Source organism: Siphateles boraxobius, unplaced genomic scaffold (assembly GCF_051911475.1).
Source record: "Siphateles boraxobius isolate OS27281-9 unplaced genomic scaffold, OSU_SipBor_1 5, whole genome shotgun sequence".
Lineage (NCBI taxonomy): Eukaryota > Metazoa > Chordata > Actinopteri > Cypriniformes > Leuciscidae > Siphateles > Siphateles boraxobius.
The window spans coordinates 20,015,594-20,040,138 of NW_027509141.1; the positions used below are offsets into that span (position 1 = coordinate 20,015,594).

At 37.7% G+C, this 24,545-nt stretch overlaps 1 protein-coding gene across 1 annotated transcript in view; it reads right to left on the reverse strand.

The window, feature by feature from the left end:
* tafa4b (TAFA chemokine like family member 4b) overlaps nucleotides 1-23,378 on the reverse strand; it is a 61,294-nt gene extending 37,916 nt beyond the window's left edge. Inside the window, exons 1-3 of the mRNA XM_077203101.1 lie at nucleotides 22,942-23,378; nucleotides 5,970-6,063; nucleotides 5,757-5,871 (exon numbers count right to left, since the gene is read on the reverse strand). Coding sequence (XP_077059216.1) covers nucleotides 5,757-5,871 — 115 coding nt within the window. The 5' untranslated portion in view covers nucleotides 5,970-6,063; nucleotides 22,942-23,378. The remainder of the gene's footprint in view (nucleotides 1-5,756; nucleotides 5,872-5,969; nucleotides 6,064-22,941) is intronic.
* Between the last annotated feature and the right edge of the window lie 1,167 nt (nucleotides 23,379-24,545).

The window sequence follows — 24,545 nt, forward strand, 5'->3', positions numbered from 1 at the left end:
TATAGTCAAATTGATGAGCAATTCCCATGGATTTAACAAAAATACTGTGCGGAGAAATCATGCTGCCAACTAGAGGAATGAAGATCTCACACTATCACTCATGTCTTACACCTTTCTCACACACAGGCAGGCGTCACATCTTGGACACTCAGACAACATCATCTGACACATCTCCAGCCCTGGAGACTACAGCAACCAACAAGCAACAAAAATTAGATCTCAGACAGTGGAAAAGATTGCTTGTAAGCGCGGCATTATAAACTAATAACGACCAAACAGGCATGCAAAATGCGTGCTGTATGAACAGCTCAAATGCATCTGAATAAGCCTTTTTCTGTATGTGGCTCTTTTTACACACTTGGCAGCCGAAGTCATTTGTAAAACTCTCCGCCGCACCATTAAGCACAGTGAGCAGACTACGGGGATAATCGTGAGATTTTTTCCGCGGCTTCTCCTCCAGGACCGCAACACTGGAATTAACCGCTCAGCGTTCCACCATAGCCATCTTGTTCTGGATTTTAAAGCGCTGTTATGATGGTCTCAGAGTAATAAATCTCAGATCAGCCTGAAATCAAATAGGATTTCAAGCATGGCTAACTGTCTCTATCCCTGTGGCGGACGCATCTGGGTGTCGAGCTAAACGCCATTACCTTGAGCTGATGGGGCAGCCAGGCGATTGATATATTCTGACAGCGCGAGGCGAGTGAGCCGTTGTGTGATTTATCAAGAAGCATGTCTTTCTGCTGTCAATAGCTGACTGGCGTGTCAGTACCAAAAGGGCAGACATTATGTGACTCTGAGGGAACTCGGTTGATTGCGACGACAATGAGTGCACTGAGGGTAGGCCTGTCAATGTAACGTGTTAATTTGGTGAGATTAATTGTGTTTTTTTTAAATATGCGCTAAAAATAAAGCAATTAATCCTGCCCTCTGACCCAGAGGTAAAATCTTTTACAGGATTTTTTACAGAGAGCAACAGCATAAGTTTGGTCTCTTTTGTGGCTCTTTAAAAAAAAAAAAAGACATAAATAAATTGGAAGCCACACAAATGGCTATTCGATGTGTGTGTGTGTGTGTGTGTGTGTGTGTGTGTGTGTGTGTGTGTGTGTGTGTGTGTGTGTGTGTGTGTGTGTGTGTGTGTGTGTGTGTGTGTGTGTGTGTGTGTGTGGAAGAAATCAAAAGAAATCAAAAAGTAGTATATACTGTATATGAATAGGAATAATATATATTCGATTCTATATATATATATACAGCATATATATATGTATATAGAATAGAATATATATTATTCCTATTCATAGGCCTACTATATATATATATATATATATATATATATATATATATATATGACACTGTATGTACATAGGAATATATATATATATATTATATTATTATTTTTTTTCTATACTATAGCTCAAGTAACATTTCTAATTATTATCAATGTTGAAAACAGTTGTGCTGCTTAATATTTTAGTGAAAATTGTGATAACTTTTCCCCCAGGATTCTTTGATGAATATAAAGTTAATATAATTTTTGTAACATCATAATAAATGTCTTTACTGTAACTTTTGATCAATTTAATGCATTCTTGCAGAATTAAAATGATTAATTTCTTTAAAACAAAACAGATCCCAAAATTTTCAACGATAGTGTATAGGGTTCAGACAAGCTAAAATAGATCATGCAATATTATAATAATACTAATACTGATAATTTGAAATGAGTTAAAACAAAGTTTCAAGATCATAACAGCATTCCTGTTCAATAAACACTATGCAGAGTTGCTGTATTGCACCTTGTTTTCAATTTGTTCATCCATAGTTTTTTCCTAATTTAAAATAAGAGATTCTGCATGCGAGTTTCACAAAATAACACCTCAGGTTCAGCGTTCAAGAAAGAACATGCAGTAACAGACGAACGTCTATGTCCATGACAGAAGAAAATGTGCAGCGTGACACAAAATGAAACTAACAAGCTTTCTAACAAGAACACCCATAACGTACTACCTGAGGCCAGCTGACATGTTCCACACACACCTCCTTTACTCAGGCCAGTTAATAAATAGCTCCAGGTTAGCTGTTGTTTTTAATTGGATGTGTCAAATGTCATCACAAGCTTGAGCAATGTTGCATGGACGTTTGAACTTGTGTGTTTAATCTTCATGTCATGAGTATAAGACAAACCAAAGCAAAGCTCACATAACACAAATGAGGTCTCAGAGTGGGTGGCCTTTGGCTCCAGGCGACTCACTTTGACACACTGTACTGGAGGCTGAATCAATGTGTCGAAAATGGCCACAAATGGCTCGTGTAGGCATACAGGTATGTTGGTGAATGTGTGTGTACTCATTAAATGCAACGCGCATTGGGACTTTGTTGGCCTTCGGTGTTGGCTATATAAGGGCCTATTACAGCAGACAGGAACAAAGGCAGCCGCTTGCACACTATTGTCTCTATTTACCTGCAAGCATGGGCAAGCATGACAGGACACACAAGACAAGAAAAAGTGGTTGTTAGTTATAGAGTCTGGTTTCAGTGTCAACCATCAGTCAACGGCCCTTGCCTCGTTTGGGTGAGATTCAGACCATCCATTCCCATTAGTGTCCATGTTTCCGCAGGAGAACTTTACAAATGACCCATTACCGCTTCTCATTCAGACACATGAGGGGTTATTCCTGTGAATGAATTTATGGAGCTTCAGAGCCACCATGTGGCCACAAGTGGCACAGCAATGAAGAACTTGCTTTTCAAGGTATAAATGTGGCAGAGGCTATTCTTTTTAAATCCCAAAGTTATTAAGATACTATTTACACACACACACTATATATATATATATATATATATATATATATATACACACATATAGCATAATATGTTTGTGTAAATATAATTTTTTATATAATCAAATTCATAAGGATATGTAGAAAAATACAACAACAAAAATCTTCATATTTTTCAGCAGCCATTACATCAGTCTGCGGTGTCACATGATGCTGATTTGGTGCACACAAAAAAAAACATTTCTTGTTATTATTTTTATTATCACAGTTGAAAATTTTTGTATAAACCACGATATTTTTTTTAGTATTCAGGATAAATAGAAAATTCAAAAGAACAGCATTTATTTGATATATAAATGTGAACATTTTTACTGTCACTTTTGGTCAATTTAATGCATCTTTGCTGAATAAAAGCTTTTTCTTTGAAAAAACAGTGAACGGTAGTGATGATATAAAACACTTTTTATAATACATTAAAATATTATCTATAAAATCAAACAATATTTAAATATACAACATATAGTGTATTTAGAGCTTTTTTATATTTTATTAATAGAGATTTTTATTGGCTATGGTCACCAGTGCAAAAACTCCAGGCCACTTCTATTACATTAAAATGACAAATATTTTTTATTTAAAAAAGCTACACAATGTGACCAGGCAAAAAGTCACTCTGAAACTGCCCTGACAAAGGAGCAATGAATCACAAAAAGTGTTGGCAATACAATTTTGTGCATTTTTTGCCAACATTTCTCCCTTTTCTTTTGTTTTCCTCAAAATATTCAATTTCACAACAAACAATTTTTCCTCAATTAGCAAGAGTCTCTCTTCAAATTAAGGATAGGGCTGAAACCAGCGATGACATCCACTTATGAAATGTGAAAACTTTGGTGACCTTCACAACACACTTCGGCTGTAATTAGCACAGTGCTGATTAAAAACACCTCCGTTAGAAAAGTAACCTCTTCTCCCCATCAAAATGAAAAGTAACATCATCAGTCAGGCCGGCTCGAGATGCTGGTGGCATTTCTGTCTCAGCCCAAAGGTCACCTTGCATTACAGTAGCAACAACTAAACAAAGAGAAGTCGTAATTAAAGAAAGTGTGATAATTATCTGGAGCGACGCTGACATTGGGGAAGGACTTTGCATAATATGAATGATTCAGCGAAAGAGCCTGGAGTCTGACCTTTTGGCATGCTAAAATATTTATGTACTGCTGGTCACTTCTTCACCATGAGGGAAGCTTTCATGAATTATGCAAATCAGAATTAGTTAGCTCGTGGGTGTCAATTAGCGTGGGGAAGTGGACATTATTTTAGTTACCCGCCCTCTTTTTTTCATGAAGACGGGTTGTGTGTGTGTGTGTGTGTGTGTGTGTGTGTGTGTGTGTGTGTGTGTGTGTGTGTGTGTGTGTGTGTGTGTGTGTGTGTGTGTGTGTGTGTGTGTGTGTGTGTGTGTGTGTGTGTGTGTGTGTGTGTGTGTGTGTGTACAGAGGCATGCAGAAGTGTAAAGAGCTTATTACCTGACCGTTCAAGATTAATACAGTCATTACTAAATTGTCCCTCCGCTAAAAACTCTTTACTGCAGAGGCATGAACTCTAATGAAGAGAGTGACTTTGCTGCTGACCGTTTTAATGTTACTGCAGGGCAAGAGCACTATCATATAAATATGATACGGACGCAAACGACCTGCTTTTAATCTGAACAGGACAGCACCGGAAATAACTGTAATTATGTTTTTATATTAGAGGTCAAGCTTTGTTTAATGTCTTTTATGGGCTGAAAAAAGGTTCACTGACATCCTCTGTGGTTTACACTCACTGGGTCGATGAAATCTGAAGATTATTTTTTTTCAAGACTAATTTTGGAGAGAAAAAAAATTGTGGAATGGATTCAAACGATGAAATGTACTGCATTCTCACTGGTACTGTAGCTGAAAGCACTGGCCAAAATATTTAAAGGAATAGTTCGATTCAGGTTAAGCTTAATAACCAACATTAGTGGCATAATGTTGATTACCAAAAAAACACACACAAAAAAAATACGAAGAAAATTGCGACTAGGCACTTACAATGGAAGATTTAAAAGCAGGAATCTGAAGCTTATGATTTTATAAAAGCACTTACAACAATTATTCACTTAAACCTTATGTATTATATGAGCTGTAAATTTGTTCTTGTCATTTTTATGACTGTTTTAAGATGTAGTTTGACTCTTTATTATATATTCTCATGGAAATATGTCTTTGACCCGACAACATACACATACAGCTTATTCACATAATGAGTAACATCCATAATAGAGAAAAATAAAGGAAAAAACACGAATATCAACAATTATTGACATCATCTATAAATATTATTTGCATTATAAGCATTGTATTGTGAAAAGCACTATACAAATAAATTTGATTGAATTGAATTATTCAATTTACCAATCAAAATAAGATAAAAGATTGATTAAAAAATATATTATATAGTTTTCATTGCTCTATGCGCCCATCCTTCCAGATGTCAAGTTTTCAAATTCATAAAAAAAATGATGATGCTCATAACTTTACACAGAAAAGGTTGATAAGTGATTTTTTTTCACACTACAATCATCTTAGCATGGATATTATTTACATATTGTGATTATACTTTAAACAGTGAGTATTGTAATATTTACGGATTGGCCATATTCACTTCATAAGTGCCTCACTGTACGCATTTTTAAAGAAAATGAGGGACAAGTGACAATTTATTTGTGCTAATCAACAAGTTTTGTGCAAATCAACATTACAAATGCTGTGTATTTAGCGTAACTTGTTCCCGAAATATTTGTCTGATTAACAAAAACACAAGTGGCATGAGATGAACTTGTGAATGATTCTGAGTATCAATGATCAGTTTGCTGTGGACTTGCAGTTTGAGAGTAAATCATGTATTCATGAATACATATTCTCCTGTAATTAAGCCAACGGGGCATTGGCATACCTGTGTGTCCCCGCAGGCTCCGTGTGCCCGCAGAAGCCGACTGGCACGAGCACATTACCAAGGTGACGACGAGTGCAACCTGCAACGGCCACACTGACCGTCCCCACAGCTGCATCTACAGAGAGACCAACACAGAGAGAGAGAGAGCATTGAAAACTCTACACATAAGTCACAGTCTGTCTCAAGGTTCTGAGAATAAATCAACTGTGTTACCTTTTCGTCTTGTGTTCTCTGATCACTCTCTTCCCTGTAAGCCAGCCATGTCTCCTCTTCTGTCTTCACTTGCTTCCTCAAACAATGTTCAGATCTTGAGAAGACAGAAGGAAGGAGACGGATGAGGTCAAGTGAAGAAATAAGCAGTACCTGTGTTTCTTCAACTATGGGCACTTCTGGTCTTCTGGGTATTGCGATTTGAAACTCCTCTGAAATACACTTTTCAAACTCACTAGTTCGTCTAATTTGTCTACTAATAATGGATGTACTGTACATGCATGACAAGAGAACTATATCATTTTCAAGGTTTTTTTTTTCATAATGAGAAAATGTAATCTCCTCCACATCTTAAATCACTGACTCAAATGGCTGACACTGTTGTTTTGCTAAAATTGTATTCATCGTAAATACAAACAATTGGATAATATTGTCATACTTTTTAACATAATGTAACAAAATCAAATGATTGATTAGTGATGCACAATACAAAATATTTTGTTGACCAGTGATATATATACACCTTGATTTTTCTTTGTATCCTTCAGACATCAAATATCATTTAACATTTATTATTTTTGATATTTTATATCTTGCCCTTCACTGACATTGTTGTCTATTTAAGTACACTAATTTCTGATGTAACTTACACCATAACTGAAACAGTTGTAATAGTAACGATTTTGGATTGCCTCAGATAATCTATATGTATGAGTTTTTCCTCTGTGTGTAAAATAAAATAACAAAAAAATAATAATAAGTCTGAGTGCGAATCACAGTTGAATTTGTGGAAAGAAAATATGACATTTTTAAATTGAAAAATTAAAATAAATGGCCCAGATAACAGCAGAACTCATATACAGTTGTTATTTGTTTAAAAAAAGAAATAATTTTAACACATAATGTGTGGAAATTAATGATAATCTTACATATGTGAGAATATAAAGTGAAGAATATGATAATAGAACAGCGCTGATGAAATGTGAGATTGAAAGGAAAGAAATAAAAAAGGCCAGAGACGAGGTGTAAGGTCTGAGGACAGAAAGGGAGAGAGGAATAAAAGTACCGATGGAGCGGAGCAACAGAGAAACAGAGATGGGATGAGCAAAAGAAGGGCAGCTTCAGAGAGGGATATCCATCCACCCTCAGGGCCCGATGCAACCCCTGTTCTTCAAAGGCAACCCCGCACACGCACACAGGCGCTGAGGTCACAGAGATGGGACTGATATATTGTTTACTGTAGCTCACCTACCCCCAGGCTCAAAGTGATCTCACAACCTCATCACACACTCACACAGACCACCGATCTTGCAAGTTCAATCACATACACATGCATTCATTTTCTCTTTTTTCTCTGCTTCTTTCATATATGTATAGACATGCCGTGTGTGTGTGTGTGTGTGTGTGTGTGTGTGTGTGTGTGTGTGTGTGTGTGTGTGTGTGTGTGTGTGTGTGTGTGTGTGTGTGTGTGTGTGTGTGTGTGTGTGTGTGTGTGTGTGTGTGTGTGTGTGTGTGTTGCATATGACTTGTAAATGTTTTTCTAGAGATTTCCCCCATAGATCTAAATGAGGTCACTCTGTCCCCTTGTGGATACACTGAGAATTGCTTTGAATGAAAATGAACCCATGAAAGGAGACCTCAATCGTGTGTGTGTGTGTGTGTGTGTGTGTGTGTGTGTGTGTGTGTGTGTGTGTGTGTGTGTGTGTGTGTGTGTGTGTGTGTGTGTGTGTGTGATTGTTAGTCATGCTAAGCCACAGGCAACAGCACGATGTCCATTCTCTTTACACAGACAGACACACAACAGCATTAATAACCACCTTTTATTCTGATACATTCATTAACAAAACCCATAACAGAGTGCACTAGGATACACACAAAAGCTGACAACGCACCTTTACACACATACATAAACTGCCGTCCACAGTCATGACATAGTGAATCATCCTGTTATCTCCACACCATTCTTCTGCACAACAACTCTAATTGCCCTAAACTCATGCAAATGCACCTGTATTTTGCTCACAGGCGAAAGTGTGTGTGTGGTATTTATTAGTGTATTAACTGAAGGACTCTTCACCAGAACAGACCGAGGTGATCATTACGTGAAGTGGGACGGTCTGCGTAGGAAGGTCTGTCAGGAGATTGCTTTGATTTGCATTTGGCTTAACCTTAATGACAAACACAAAGCCATGCACACACTCAGGCGCGCACAACCGCGCTTCATTGACATGCAGAGGCTCAAAAACACCTCTAACTAAGATAAAGAACTGTGCCCTGCATTTAATGTGCGCATCTCCTGCCCAGATTTCAGCATTAAGTATAAACACACATGCAGGTGAGGTGACACGTCGCGGCACACATCCCAAGGTGGAATACTTGGCCCATTTTCCTGTCAAAAATAAAGCACAGCCCCGACTGTTCATACCTGCAAGACGGAGTCATTTAAATTAACCAGTGAATTGTGAATTGAGTTTCCAAATCTCTCCAAAATGGGGTGCACTAAAATGAAATGGACTCCAATATTACATGCCTGGCTGGCTGATGATAATAAAACCCTTTTAGACTTCTTGACATATCAGTCTTGCAATAGCATGAAAAACAAATTGAGGAAAGAACTATTGGTTTGTTGATAACTGCTTGTTTATCTATTACTAATGCGACAAGCAAATTGGAAGGAAAGAGTAAAATCAGCTTAAAAATAACTATTTGAGATGTTAAACTGGCTGACTTTTCTGTAGAATTTAATTTCACCTAAAAGACATTATATGCTAGATAGCTTATTTAATTTTATGCTAATGAAAACTAAGCTGAAAAACAGCCTGTTCAATGATTTGTACCTTCTTTAAAGGGATAGTTCACACAAAAATTATAATTTTGTCATTTACTCACCCTCGTGTTGTTCCAAACCTGCATTACTTTCTTTCTTCTGATATTTTAAAGAATGTTGGTAACTAAAAAGTTTTGGTGACCACTGACTTCCATTGTATCGACAAAATAAAAATAAAAAAACACTAAGACATCTATCAAAATAACTCTTTTTACGTTCCACAGAAGAAAGATAGTCATACAGTTTTAGAATGACATGAGGGTGTGTATATGATGATACCATTTCATATCTAATTTTCTAACACATCATAGTTTTTGAGATGCATGTAATTTTCGAACCCAAACTTTTTTGTTTTATGGAGTTTTTGTCTTCTAAAAGGCATTTAGAAAGATATTTTTTCAGCTGAACAATTTGCAACCCTGACTAAAGGGGCATATTAGCAACATGGTCTGTTGTCTCAATAGTGTAGTAATGTATAAAGCACAGCTCACACCAAAGTCACTTTCAAACCAGCCCTATTTCTGTTGGTCAGCATGGAGAATCCATGTGACCAACTTGAACATGTTGTGACATCTTTCACCCTCATGCGAAACTCTTAATTGCGTGAAATTCACCATGCAGTGGTAATTGTGACCACACTTTAAGGTCTATAGCAAAGTAGATAACAGTATAACGCTATATATATATATATATATATATATATATATATATATATATATATATATATATATATGTGTGTGTATATATATATATATATATATATATATATATATATATACACACATATATATACATATATATACATATATACACATATATATATACACACATATATATATATATATATATATTAGGGCTGGGAAAAGATTAATCGCAATTAATCGCATCCAAAATAAAAGTTTGTGTTTACATAATATTTGTGTGTGCACTGTGTATAATTATTTTGTATATATATAAATACACACACATGCATGTATATATTTAAGAAATATTTTCATGTATATACTGTATATATTTATTTATAATTTATATTATATACAAATATTTTATATATAAATAAAAAAATGTCTAATATGTATACATGCATGTGTGTGTATTTATATATACAAAATGATTATACACAGTGCACACACATATATTATGTAAACACAAACTTTTATTTTGGATGCGATTAATCGTGATTAATCTTTTCCCAGCCCTAATATATATATGGACAAAAAGATGGATACACCCCAGACTTTACAATATTGCTTGAGAATTTATGACTATGATGGGTGGGTCAGGATTCTCAAACAAACAGCGAAAAGTTTTGAAAGCACTATAGAGCAGATGGTTTTACAAGTTTTGGGGAAATCACCCTGCTGATGGCTATCTATAACTTAAATATATTAAAAAGACAGACAGTTCACTCAAAAATGAAAATATTATCATCATTACCTTTCACTCATATCCTTCTAAACCTGTATGACTCACTTTCTTCTTTGTAAACTCAATGAAATGACAATAATTTGTAACTCAAGAGAGTCCCCAAACAAAATTGTATGTGGCTGATTGATCATTTTCAAATTGCTTCAATGATTTTTGGTGAAAGTCTTTGCTCTACTGTGCTCTGCCAGCCAGTGCTTTATACTCCATTACAGTAGGTAGCAAAATTCACCTATACATTAGTTTGCCAAAAGCCTTTAAAACACCAAAGCAGCAAGTATATTTTTCTACCATTTCTCCCACCTACTGGACAGGTGTATAAAGTGCACATTTCTTTATAAGTGAATTTTTAATAAATGACCTCCTTTCGTGCGCAGAATAAATAATGTCACACGGCTTCAGAAAGACATGAGTGTAGGCAAATAAAGACAGATTTTTGTTTTTTGAGTGAACTATTTCTTTAAGTCGTACAGAATAAAGTATTACACCCTTTGGCTTTAACTAATTGACTTTTTGCCCTACTTTAAACAGACAGTATAATCTAGTATTATAATCTTATTTTGAAATTTAACCTTCATCCAAATGTAACATTTTCCTGTACCCAAAGGATCAATGTACACATGTAAGCGGATTAAGATTATTCTAGTCCTTTCACTATATTATCTAATGTTATGCCACAGGGTAATACTGTACATGTGTAAGTTGGACCTGGAGACACAACGTGTTTAAAAAAAAAAGTCATCAACTTCCTGTGGTTCTGTCAGCTTCCTCATGCCCTGTCACTCTCTCACTCATTTTTGCTCTCTCTCTTTCACAAACGCACACACACACACAAGCCATTTGCAACAACATACTTGATCGTAAATACACCATTTCATGCTCCGGGACTCAAACAGAGCAGAAAAATGAATCCCTTGCAAACAACTCTATCTTTCCGATGAGAGGCCCCGCCGAAAATGAGCCCAAACGGCGAGAGGGCCAACAGAAGTTCTTAAAAGCATCTCGGATTTCGGGGAAAATGCACAATATTGAAATGCGGTTGGAGGCCGAGGCCACCGGTGCATTTATCTGGCTTTTCACTGAAACATTTCCAGCCTGCTGCGTTCCTACGTCTCCAGGCAATATCAGTGCGTGCGTTTATGTGCACAAGCAACTGCAGGGAAGCTCGCAGTAAAGCTCCGTCAGCCAATCCGAATGGACACGGGGAGTTTCCGCACTGCTGACCCTGCCGTATCAGTGTGCTTGCAGATGAGTACATCAGCTCTCACTCAGCCGATATTACTGGAGATAAACAGGCAATTTCACCACCGTGCACTATAAAGCGTCTCATTTCAATCTGTATTTACATGTGTGTGTGTGCGCGCGTGCGTGTGTGTGTGTGTGTGTGTGTGTGTGTGTAGCAGTGGAGCAGTGACAGATTTTCCCTCTAAATTTAATCTACAAGACGACAAAAGACTATACATTTACTTTTACCATTATATTTACCTTTTCACACACTAAAGTGGTCACACACTAAATATATATATATATATATATATATATAAAGTTTATATAGAACTTTGTTAATAAAACATACCCTGTGTCTTTTGTAATTAAGTTTTGACAGTTATTATAGGTTAACAAAATGTTTGCCTAAAATGTTCTAGTCGAAATTACATCTCCCTCACATGTCTTAATGTGAGAGAGAATTTACTTGGTTTAAACAGAATTTCTAGCCACCATCATGCACCAAATTTATATGACATTTATGAGCTATCGAATCGGTATATCAAAGCTTCTCTATTCCATTTAACAGAAACTGCATGGTGATAGTAGGCTATTTTGCTAATTGTAAACTGTATAGAAGAGTTCAGAATTTGAACTTGGGTCTGCTTGCACACTAAATGAACACTGTTTTGCGACTAGACTATTGACTTTTATGGAAATCCTAATTTGTTAAAGTGTTGTTGTTTTTTTTACCATGTCTCTCAGGCCTAAAACGTACATGACTCCATGATAGTTTTTTTCTGTTTTGCGTCATGGTTTGTAATTTTTCTTGTTGATTAGGTCCTGATTGTTCTCAGGTGTGTCTTGTTTGCCAATCTCCCCTTGTGTATATATACCCCAGTGTTTCTCCTGTTCTTTGTCTGGTGTTGTCCTGAGTGGATGACGTATTACGTGAGTCTTGTCGATTCTGTTTCCCTGTTTAGCCTCCGGTTTGAATTTTCTGGTTTTGGATTTACCCTTTGCCCTGCATTGGATTTACTTTGGTTATGTTTATCATTAAAGACGTTCTTATTGCAAATGGATCTTATACTGCCATTTTTAAATGACTATGCGTAACTGTAAGAAGAGACAACGTTTTCACAAATTTTACTAATAGTGATGGGAAACCGAGGCTTTCATCAAATTGTGCCGAAAAAAGAAGCATTACTCGAAACTTTTAACACAATGCGTATTGGTGACATTTGGTGCTCACACTTGTTTTTTCCACCATATCTAACAAATCACCGCAGAGCAGAAAAAGCATGTGAACAAGCAAAGCTTTGGAAGTCTGTGACACGAGTGGAATCAATCTCAATGCAGTTTTATCTAATCTCATCTAAATTAATTTGTGCCAATGAGGCCTCAACTCCAGTCATGAGTAACCTGGTCAACGGATTCACATATTGATCAATAATATAAAACATACAAGTATGTGATCATAATTAGGCCTATAGCAGGCTAATTGTAATAGAAAACACATTTTGGGTGTTCTGTTTTTTGAAAAATATAAATTATGTTATAGGGAAGTGTAGTGTTAAATCATTTAATTAAATAAATAATGCCTCCCCCATAATCATTTCCCTTTTTATGCATCAAATGAGGTCGCGAAGCGCCACTTTTTTTCAAACCAGCTTTCCTGACCTTACGATACTGCAAAACTTCAAACGTCATCAATCACGTGGTATTATCATTTCGATACAAGCATCGGTACAGTGTGTGATACAATAGTGCTTTGAAAACTGCATCGGAGCCCTGGTATCAACCGTCCCATCATCACTATATATCATCACCAAAACTGTATTTGTAAGCAGGTGTGTTTCAGGTATAAAAAACTATGTATCTAAGCAATACTCTGTCGGCTCTACAGTTTTTTGGGTTTTTTTCTTCAGCTTCAAGCCCAAGGGTAATATGATGACAAGGGTACTGAGTTAAAGTTACAGAAGAATTGATCTTCATTGCACTTAAGTCCCATCCACAGCCTGTTGCTCAGACTGGAGTCACAGTCCCCAAGATCCAATGACTCCGCCAGACAGTTTTTTTCCCCGCTCTTCCATTTCCTCACAGACCCAGCAAAAAGAAATATCTGTAACCAGAGTCTTTCCTTCCAGGACTGTGTGTGTGTGCGCGTGTATGTGCGCGTACATGCTTACCTTATAACTTTAAAAAAGCACTCATAAGATTTCAACACATCACATTTAAACCCTGAAATCACATTCAGAGCTCACAGCTCATTTGCTGAGGTTCTGCTTCTCACTGCTGTGTCTTGAGACAGCCCAGACGCTCATAACTGTCCAATTAGCTTTGCTCTGATGTACAAGCTCCATGAAGATCAGCATGATGACCACATTTTAACTAAATGAGATGCTTCACTGCTTCATTTGTTCATTCACAAGCTGCGGCATTTTAAACAAATTGTTTAATTTGTACTGTATGTGACTGCTTGTGCTTTTGGTTACTTTCTGTGGCAAAAATTACTGAAAAATGTCATCAGTGTCGTGTTCAGAGGCTGTTTTTACCCTGTTTTGATCCTGCCTGAGTTCCCTTGTTAGATTTGAAGGATGTACATTAGTTCTGATTAGTTTCCTAGGTTAGGTTTCCTAGATTAGTGATTCTGTTCAGCTGTTTGTCATCAGTTACCCTTGTTTGCTCCTATTTAAGTCCTGAGTTCCTTTTTCCAGTATTATTTTATGTTGAGATGGTTGTGTTTTTGTTATTCTCCGAGTTATCTCCAGGGTTTTCTTCTTTGTGGAATTATTAATGAGTTATTTGTTTAAATTCTCCTTTTTCGTGGGTTTCACTACAACCAGACTGTGACACTCAGACATTAGCCAAACCATTAGGCCCTCAAAAGGAACAGCGAATTACAAAAGACTAAATAATCTGCATTCATTTCTAAAAATACCTTTTATAAGGTCTGAATTAAAACAATTATTATAATTTCTAATTAGAATTAGTTATGAACAGAAGGATGAAGTCCTCCATTAGATTTCACTGTGTGTGTTAAATGATAAATCTAGACGTTTCCTGCGCTTTATGAAGGTATAGCGTAACTACTACAGCACTTACAGGATAATAAACGTTTTGCCCTAAAGCAGTACAATCTGCTCCTCTCAAGCATATTACATCCACAAGAAAAATCACACAAAAAAATATCAGGTTTTTTTTTACAATCACACCATTTACCACCTGACAGCATGGTGCACCAACATCTCTCAGCCATCTGTCCGACTCTAAAAAACCTCACCATCAGTTCAGCACACAAGCCAAAAATCTTTGAAAAGTTACTTTACAGTGTCTGAAATTGTTGCAATTACTTTACGTTGGATCAGAAATGACCATTAGTGCAAAAAAGTATAAGCTAGATCTCTTTATTATCTTAATTGTTTATATTAGACAGCAAAAAAGTTAACTAGAAAAAAAATGCAAGTTCTCCTCCAGTTTCTCTCCTAAAAAAAGACCCTTTTAAAAGAGATCTTAACATTATGAATTTGAATATTTATCCTCAAATTCTTCCAAAATCACAATTTAAATTTTATTTTATAAAGCTCTAAACTTCTATTTTAACTCAAAAAAATTCAAAATTGTTTTGTAGGAACTTTAGGAGAAACATCTGAGACCAAGATGATGCTTAAGTGAGTCAGATCTGGGAACCAAGTAACCACTGAGCAAATAAAAGCAAAATTTTAAGGGGGCACTGAGAATCACAATAGCCGAATATCAATACAGAATGAAGACTTGACTGGGGAAAAGACCCCCAGCCAAAAATATGTAGAAACACAAAACCATTCATGGATCTGTGGATTAGTGCAAAGTCTACTGACAGCAGATCTAAAATAAAACTTTTTCTGATCTGTCTCATAGATTAAAACAATTGATTAACCACATGAAGGAAACAAAAGTCAGAAAGTGTGCAGCAGTAAAACCAAACAGTCTGTCACCATATTCTACTTGTGTCCTCTTTCTCTTTCTCTCTGTGATAAATGCACTGCTCTTTTTTTATTGTCCCTGTGTTTGGTGACCCTGCCAGTATGTCCTGTTTGGATGTGGACTTGGACAATCAATGAGATTGGTCCGCTGCTGTCGGAGCCGGGGTCTTTCTCCTTGTCCTCATCCCTGCAAAGGCGTGCTGAGGCCGGCCACTGTCCCGATTATCTCACACCCCTCTATCGCTAATGCCCAGACTCCTGCAGGCTGCCGCGTAATTATAATAATGACTAAACGTGCCAGGCGTGCAAAGAGATCGGCCGAAGGAGAAAGGGGGAACGGAGACGGGAAAAGAAAAAAAGGAGAGAAAGAGCAAGTGAGTGTGATCAATTGTTAATTTTACAAAGTCACTGAGATGTGTCAGCGGTGTCAATAAGTGAATTAATTTGTCTGTGGGGCTCTGGAGTGTAACACCGAATTGCTGTGTTCCCTCGGGAGCGCGGCCGTCTAACCTCTCGTACTTATTCCCTCCTTTTACACACACTGGCTTTTATACACATAAGGACACAGACACACACACACACACTCAAACCAAACTCCCAAATAACTCGGCACAGTGAAAAATCGTTGCAGTTCTACAGTTCTCATACAATGGTGTCAATGCAGTAAGATTAGTAAAATTGTTGAATATTAAGTGTCCCCTAAGCAAACCAGAGGCGACTCAGCCGGTGGGACAGTTCTCTGGCCATCAAACAAACACTGTGTGATTACAATTCAGGCGGCATCACAGGTCAGAAGTCAGATTGGGATCGGAACATTCAAACATTTAATCCAGCTTCCATCCGGTTGAAGATCGGTTTCATCACGCCGGTATGGAAATGGGTTTCGTCAGCTTTATTTCTATCGTCTCTTAGCTGTAGTATAATCAGTGTAACGCATGGTCTTGAGTGGCTTATTGCTTTAATAAATCATACTTAATGCTTTAAACACCTTACAGTGCACAGAGATGCTCTCACTCGACTGCAGTAAGCAAACCAATGTATAGTTAATCACACAGACAATAAAGCTATCCATCATTCGGATTAATCATAACTATTACAAACGCAGACACACAAAGAGGTGTAAACTTGCACACACAAACACAAACAGTTTATAGACTCTCCACCTGTATATACAGTGAGAGATTGGGATGGGGTACTTTCCATAAGATCATCTCTCAATGCAAATCAAACCAGCTATTAGTCTAACTGAAATAACACCATGCCAATCCCTAGGTATGGTGAAGGGTACGTGATGATGTGGGGCTATTTTAATTCCAAAGGCCAAGTGAACTTTATCGGGATGCATGGATCCTGGATCCATGAAAAAACTGGCCTTTAAAAATAAAAATCTGCCTGCCTCTATGGGAATTTAACATAGGGGTGTCCTGACTTATGCACCCTGTATTTTAAGGAAGAACATTTATTTATTTACCATACATTATTCATTCACAAAGAAAATTGGTGTCCTTAAAGGTTGGATTTTTCTTCTTTTTTTTTTTTAATTAAGACATTAAGATCAATTTAATTTTCACAAGATGATTTTGTATCCCTTTTTTTAGTCAACTTTAGCATGGGTGTGTTCACTTATGTGAATATATATATATATATATATATATATATATATATATATATATAGAGAGAGAGAGAGAGAGAGAGAGAGAGAGAGAGAGAGAGAGAGAGAGAGAGAGAGAGAGAGAGAGAGAGAGAGAGAGAGAGAGAGAGAGAGAGAGAGAGAGAGAGAGAGAGAGAGAGAGAGAGAGACCCTTGTAGGTCACACTTTATATTAGGTGTCTTTAACTATGTACTTACATCAAAAATCATTTTTAGGGACAATGTACTGTTTTCATGTTGTATTGCAAAACACTTTTGCTGCTATTGAGGAGGGATACGGGTAAGGTTAGAGACAGGTTTGGTGATATGACTAGGTTTATGGGTGTGTTAAGGTTTAAGGGTCAAAATTGCAATTATAGATGTAATTACATAAATTAATTATAGCTGTAATTTTATGCAGGTATTTTAAAATATAAGTAGCCTACAATGTGAAAATATGAATGTACACAATAAGTGTATTATATAAAATGATTAGTTTAAATGTTACATAGTAGTTAAAGACACTTAATATAGTGGGACCGTTTGTTAAATGTGTCTGTCTTTCGTGCCTCTTCATAAAAGTGCATGACGCCCCTGAATTGTTATATATTGAAGCACATTTTAATACAGCTAGAATGGCTCAAGGTCTGTACTCTGGTGACAAATGCACGTGTCAGATGATTTTCACCATGTATTTTCATCAAAACGGCATTTGTCATCAGGTGTGCGTAGAAGCCTAGACATGTAGTTTATAGACTCTCCACCTCTTGAGATTTCAATCCTCACAATAGGTTTGAAAGCGCATACGAGCCACTGAAAAGACAAAACAGGTTTATCGATGGAGATTGTTGTGAGCTGACTGAGAATCTGTACAATTGAAAAGCAACATTTTGGTTCCATTTGCTTGGGCCACAAAAGCACTTAAAGCAACCCACAAAACTGATGCACATTTAATAGCTTATTCTTTTCATTCGGAGTTGTAACCTGAATACTGAAGGCATTACTTTACAATCCACTAGAGAGCACTGTAAAAAATTATATGATCAATAATTTATGACAATATATGTTTTTACATTGCTTTAACTCATCAAAATAAGTTAACCAATTAGTTCTACAAGATTCAGCTCATTTTCAGTTTAATGTAATTTAAGTTGAAAGGATTTAAGTTGATTATACTCAAAAATCTAATCGTGTGTGTGTGTGTGTGTGTGTGTGTGTGTGTGTGTGTGTGTGTGTGTGTGTGTGTGTGTGTGTGTGTGTGTGTGTGTGTGTGTGTGTGTGTGTGTGTGTGTGTGTGTGTGTTTAACACAATAGCGCTGCCTTCTGCTGTGTTAACACCTCAACATATTTTAATTTAAATCTGACAGCTCTCACTGACACTGCTCAGATCAGACGTGCATCCCTATTCGATGTATCCCATGCTAAAGCCAAAGAGCTTTTTCCTTTAGCCTGTTATTTAAAGCAAATCCCACTGAAATGGGTGTCATCCATTCTGAGTGGAATAAACCATCCAAACCGCCACTCACTGAAGAAAAGCAGGAGGGCTTCGACGCTGTTTAATACCATCAGGACAGACAGTAAAAATTGTAAAGCTATGTCATTGGGAAAAAAATATGATAGAAGAGATAATGGATAGGATGATCCATGCAGTACCCTTACAAAAAAAGTACTATGGTGCAGTCAAGGTATTACAAATAATATCATGAACAAAAATCATGGTCATGCTGTACCACCCTGATTTTTATTTTTTTATTTTTTGCAAATGTGTACGCTATGTTCTATTTACTACGTTTTCTTTTTTAAATCTCTATAAATGACCCGTATACATATACCATGAGATTCTTTCCAGACAAAACTTATCAAGTATTGACGTGTTTGAGAATTAACCTGCATTTTACACAGCTACTCACTAAATAAATAACTAAATAGAAATGAAAATGATGAGTTAAAATTATTTCATTATTTTTTTTATATATATATATATACTATTGTATAATTTTACCAGTATAGGTTACTATTCTAAAAGCTATCATACTAAAAGTACAATATAATGAGCCAAACAATTAACCAAGCAACAACACCAACAGCGCACTATATTACACTAATATTAAGTCATCTGAGGTGATTTTCACTGCAGTCAATAACTGAGATGCAAGATGCTGCCAGTTGAGTTTGTATGAAACAAGAAAGAGCAAGTCCACGGTGTGAACATGAAAGTACTGGTTTCAGTTACCTGGATGAGTCTGATACAGCGTTGATATGGACGACAGTGAATTTTTGAAAATATCTGTTTCCTATGTGTGAATCCTCTGTGAACAAACTTGCTTTAGTATTTTATAGCTCTGATGTATTTTTGTGCTTTCAACTCTCTTTCCCTTAAACTTTTTTGTTGAATAATGTGCCCTCTCAGACCTCCCTTGATTTTTAAGGTTTCAGGGCAAAGCGGTGTGAAGTGACTAGGTGAGAGAGGGGAAAATACGAAAGAGTCTCCCGAGGCCCGACTCCCTCCAGTATCTGTTTTTCACTTGTCAGCACTCGCGGTCCCCTGTATTGAGACCTGCGTCCAGCGGAGCAATGAGGTTTGTGAGGGAAAGAAGAATGAGCGAACTGGGGGAGAAAATGGCCATCAGGGACAATCTCATTTACAGATGAGAGACTTTCCCATCACTGCCTTCTGTTCCTCGTGAATCTCCCACTCTGTCTCTCCCTCCATCATTAATTTCTTTCTAACCCCTTTCGGTTTATATGGCTCCCTCCTTCTCTTTAATGACCCTCCCACCATCTCTCTTTGTGTGATGCTCTCTCACTCTGCCTCTCCCCGGTCCTTGTCCGTTCTAAGAGCATCCATCCATCACGGCAGCACAGAGTGGATTGGCTAATGCCAGCTCAGAGCTCAGAGAGCAGATCTGACCAGCTGAGCTGCTCACAATCCGTGCCTTATCTATCAGAGATCCCCCCGAGCGTCCCTCGTTCCCCCTCTCCATCCCACCACACCCCTCCCTCCCTCGTATATATGAACACGACTCCTCCCATGCATGTACTTACTAAATGAGAACTATATAATATGTATACATTAGTATAGTTTATTCACTATAGTTTAGAAATGGTAATAAAATATGACAAGAACTTGTATCAAATCAGTTGATATTTCACTGGTTTTGGCCATCCTTCTGTTAGACTGTCTCCCAAATAAATTAGGTTGAATAGCTGTCAGCTGTTAAATTTAAGTACACAACTAGATAATACCAATTTAGGTTGACCAATTACCAGTCAATGCTTAATTTTGTTCAGTCTGTGGTGTAAAGAGGTCGCATTAGCAATTAAAGAAAAACACTTCAGCAAAACATGGTCAGGTCAAAGTGTCTGAATAAGTTTTGGTCTCAAATTTGTATACATTTTACTGGTAGTCCACGGTATGAAGAATTTTGGGATATAATATATCACAGTTTACTTTAATTTGGCTATCCTCACTTACATAAATGAACAATGATGTCCTGCACCCAATAGTAAATAAATATCAAAAATGATATGGTGTCTGAAAATGTTTTGATTTGACTGTGTGTGTGTGTGTGTGTGTGTGTGTGTGTGTGTGTGTGTGTGTGTGTGTGTGTGTGTGTGTGTGTGTGTGTGTGTGTGTGTGTGTGTGTGTGTGTGTGTGTGTGTGTGTGTGTGTGTGTGTGTGTGTGTGTGTGTGTGTGTGCGTGCGCGCGCGCGCTCAAGGTCAACTGCAATTGTATTAGGGCATATTAATAAAAGATTGATGCTGGTAGTCATTTTGTTATCATGTGACAAGAAAACCATAAAACACAAAAGAAAAAAGATGAAAGAAAAGAAAAGAAAAGAAAAGAAAAGAAAAGAAAAGAAAATAGCGATGCAGGTTACGAGTTAATGCAAAGACACAGAAACTGACATCAAGAAGGGAAACCAATCGACTGCAGGCAGCCGCCCAGATATGCTCTTCCACGGTGCACATGCTCTCTCTATCTCTCTCTCACACACACACACACACACTCTTTCTCTCCTACATCTCGCTCAAAGGGAACACTGTGATTCAAGGCCCAAATGAAAGGGGTGACTGTGTGCGTGACAGAGTTGGAAAAACACATGTGCAGCTCTTCTTACGCACAGGTTTCATTGCGCAATCTCCGCTAGGCTCAGCTGTGCTGCTTGGCTGTTAATGTGAGTGTCGATGACAATTAAGTCGCGTTGCAATTCTCGCCCAACCTCGGTTGAACTAATGACACGACTGTCTCTGCAGCGCGTCGCGGAGGAAGCGAAACTAAGGGGGAATAATTACTCGCTCTCAATACTTATTGGACAGAACAAATGGCAGGGAAGCGGGAAAGAGGTGGAGATGAAGATGAAAAGCAATTGCTACATGATGTGATGAGGTCGGTGCGTTTAGCCGCGCTTCAGCCGCGCAGCTCTAATCCTTCTAGAGAGCATTAAAAGCGCGTTAAAGGCGCCAGATCAGCGAATCGCTATTTCGATAGGTGCTAATAAGCAGCTCAGAAACCCAAACTGATCGCTCATTAAGTTTCCTTACGCAATAAAGCAATCATACAGTGTGCAAATACACTGGCTTCAAGGTGGGGCGACTATTAAAAATAATTCAAGTAAATCATTGATTAATGTAAATGTATTTTTTTTGCGCATCTGTCGACGTTCATCTCGCGCTGCGCAAACTGCTATCTGTTCTCGCCACTATGCGCGGTGTAAATTGTCTTTACACTTTGTCTTTAAACTTATTTATTTATTTTAATTTGTGGTATGCAAATATGATTAAGTCATATTTGTTACGTTTTATGTAAAGCCCAGAAAACCGATCGCGATGAAAAGCGGGCGATGCGCGGAGTTGTTATGGTTACCTCCTCTGGCAAACGCAACTTCTGTTCGTTTCCGTCTGTTTGGCGAAAGGTGAAAATACGCAGTCTGGCTAACGTGTGATCTAACTTTTATCACTACTTAAAGCGTTTTAAACCCCTTATATGCTCTTTACATGAGTGGGGGGACATTGTAGTTATACTTTTTCTTCAGCTGAGAAGTAGAACTTTAAGTGCGTCGTTAAGGGTGGTTTAAGGTCCAAAGATGGTGAACAAAGGCCGAAATTATGTCCAATATGCTTTGGAGATTTTCGCCTCCAAGTGTGCGCAAATACTGCCAAACATGGAAATTGCGCATCATCTTGTAGATGCGCTAAAAGTTATTTAACATTTATGAACAATAAATGGCAGCGCGCGTTACACGGATCATCATAAAGGGTATCGGTAGCTCTCACTTATTTGATTTCTCACTTATAGGAAACGTAACAGTATTAGCATTACAATGCATATGTATTCATAGATCATCTGGTTTAAGGGCTAAGCCTCATGCACTGCCACCACGCAACATGTGAACCTGCCATTGGAACAAGAAGAGGAGGAGGAGGAGGAGGAGGAAGAACTAGTGGGAGGCGCTCATTTAGTCACGCTGTCACTCAAATCATTTGTTTAGAATATTGTTTTAATATAAAATAAAAGGCCCGCATAAAGTTATGCCAGTTCAATTTAAGATTGTCACGTGTCATGCGCAGACTGCAGAGGATCGTTTTAAATTAGATTTTCATCAAGAGTTTTAACAATTGTTTTCGTGTTTGTAATGATGATCAAGATGCATTCACACTATTTATTATCCCTTTGACTCGGATATACTGCAAAAACGGATACAAAAAAACAGTTTAAGTTGCACACATTGGACTTTATTTACGAACGTTTTACGTGCTACAAATAACGATGCTTTTGGGAAAGCGCGCTACTTGCGTGCGACTAACGCTCTGCTTAGCGTTTATGGAAACCCAACCAATATCAATTTGCAGCCAACAACTAATCAATGTCACAGTTTAACCCGAAGACCGACCCAAAAGAGAGAATGAAAAGCAGTTTACCTCCGTTTATGCAAGCGAGGGCATTCTCCTTGCTTCAAATGTAACAGGAGTATGAAGACAGATGTTTGTTTTAAACGAGCTCACTTTCTAACTCCAGGCAAGCTCGAACTCGATAGACGCCTGTCCATCACACGGAGAGCGAAACGAAGAGTTCATGAACCGAATTTGCCCATTGTTTTGTGAATCTCTTCGCCAAACATCACCGACGGAATGAACGAGAGAGGACGAAAAAGAAAAAGCGAAAAGCACCTTCAGCGATTGAATCTCAGAAAAGAAGTGCGTAAATCCATATGGAGGTTAGTAGACTAATGGCCTTATAATGTTCCAGGCGTGCTTGTTAGGTTATTAACAGCTGTCTTCCTGCGGAACCACTGGGACTGTGAGTGATGAGGAAGTGTGCGATGATAACTGCGCCTCGCACACTCCTCCCGAGCTGCGATCGATTTGACAAGAGAACTGCGAACTTGCCTTGCTTATTCCGCGCACGTGCGTCGGCTGCACCCCCGCCCCGCGCGCGCGATCTTTCAAGTAGCCACGCTAACTGATGTCATAGCTTACAAGTGTTGAAGTGAGTGGTTGTACTATAACGACAGCCAGGCAAAAAGAGTGGAAAGGTTTTAAATTTTTTACACCTCCAACCTGCCCTGCCTCGAAGCGCAGTCTGGTTTTTACCATGCGCTCAAACAGGTTAATCCTTTAAAGATCGATTTTGTCTATTTCTTTCAGTCTCATAGCCGGGGACTCTTAAGATTTCTATCATGTGCCAAATGATGTTATCAATAGCCAATCACAGCCTGACACCCCTCAAAGTTGAGCCTGGCAGGTGAAATGAAATTTCCATCAACGGTTTCCATCATAAACCAGTTCTGGATGCCCCTATACCATATCGTATACCCAAAGGTCATTTAGAGGTTTAACATCTGATACCCCTGAATTTTTTTTATTTACTCATTATCGCACTACGTCTGACTTAAGAAGGGATATAAAAGTCCTGGGTTAAGCCACCTACACACCAACTACCCTTTGATATGCGTCTCCAATCCCCGGTCGTCTCGGCTAGGAAATTGGAATCTTTGTCTCCTTCACGTATAAAAAAAGAGATAAAAGGGGTATTCGGTACAACAAGAAATATAACCCATTTGAATCCTCAATTTAAAAGTACTGCCATTGCACTCAATATTCCATGCTATTTATTTTCAACATTGAACATCCTCTTCGGGCCGGACATTTAGCTAATAAAATATTAACCACGAACAACCTTGTAAAGCTCTAGATGTTCGCTACTTGTTTTCACGGACCTCGGGCAAAATTGCTGGCCAATTGCACTTTTGCGGAGAGAATGTAAGGAGTCATCACATGTTGTGGCGCCATGTGGAGAATATTTAGATGTGGCTATAGGCTAGTGAACAAGTGATGAAGTGAGGAGAAGCATCTGTCTTGATTGATCAGATCATCAATCAGGTATATCAATTAATATTCCTCCCATAAATGCACCTAATATAAGTACATGTGTCAAATATGTAACATGGAATTGATAATTGCTCTTCTCATTGCATAATATTCTGTCATTTACATCTCTATGAGGAAAGGATAAATACAATGTA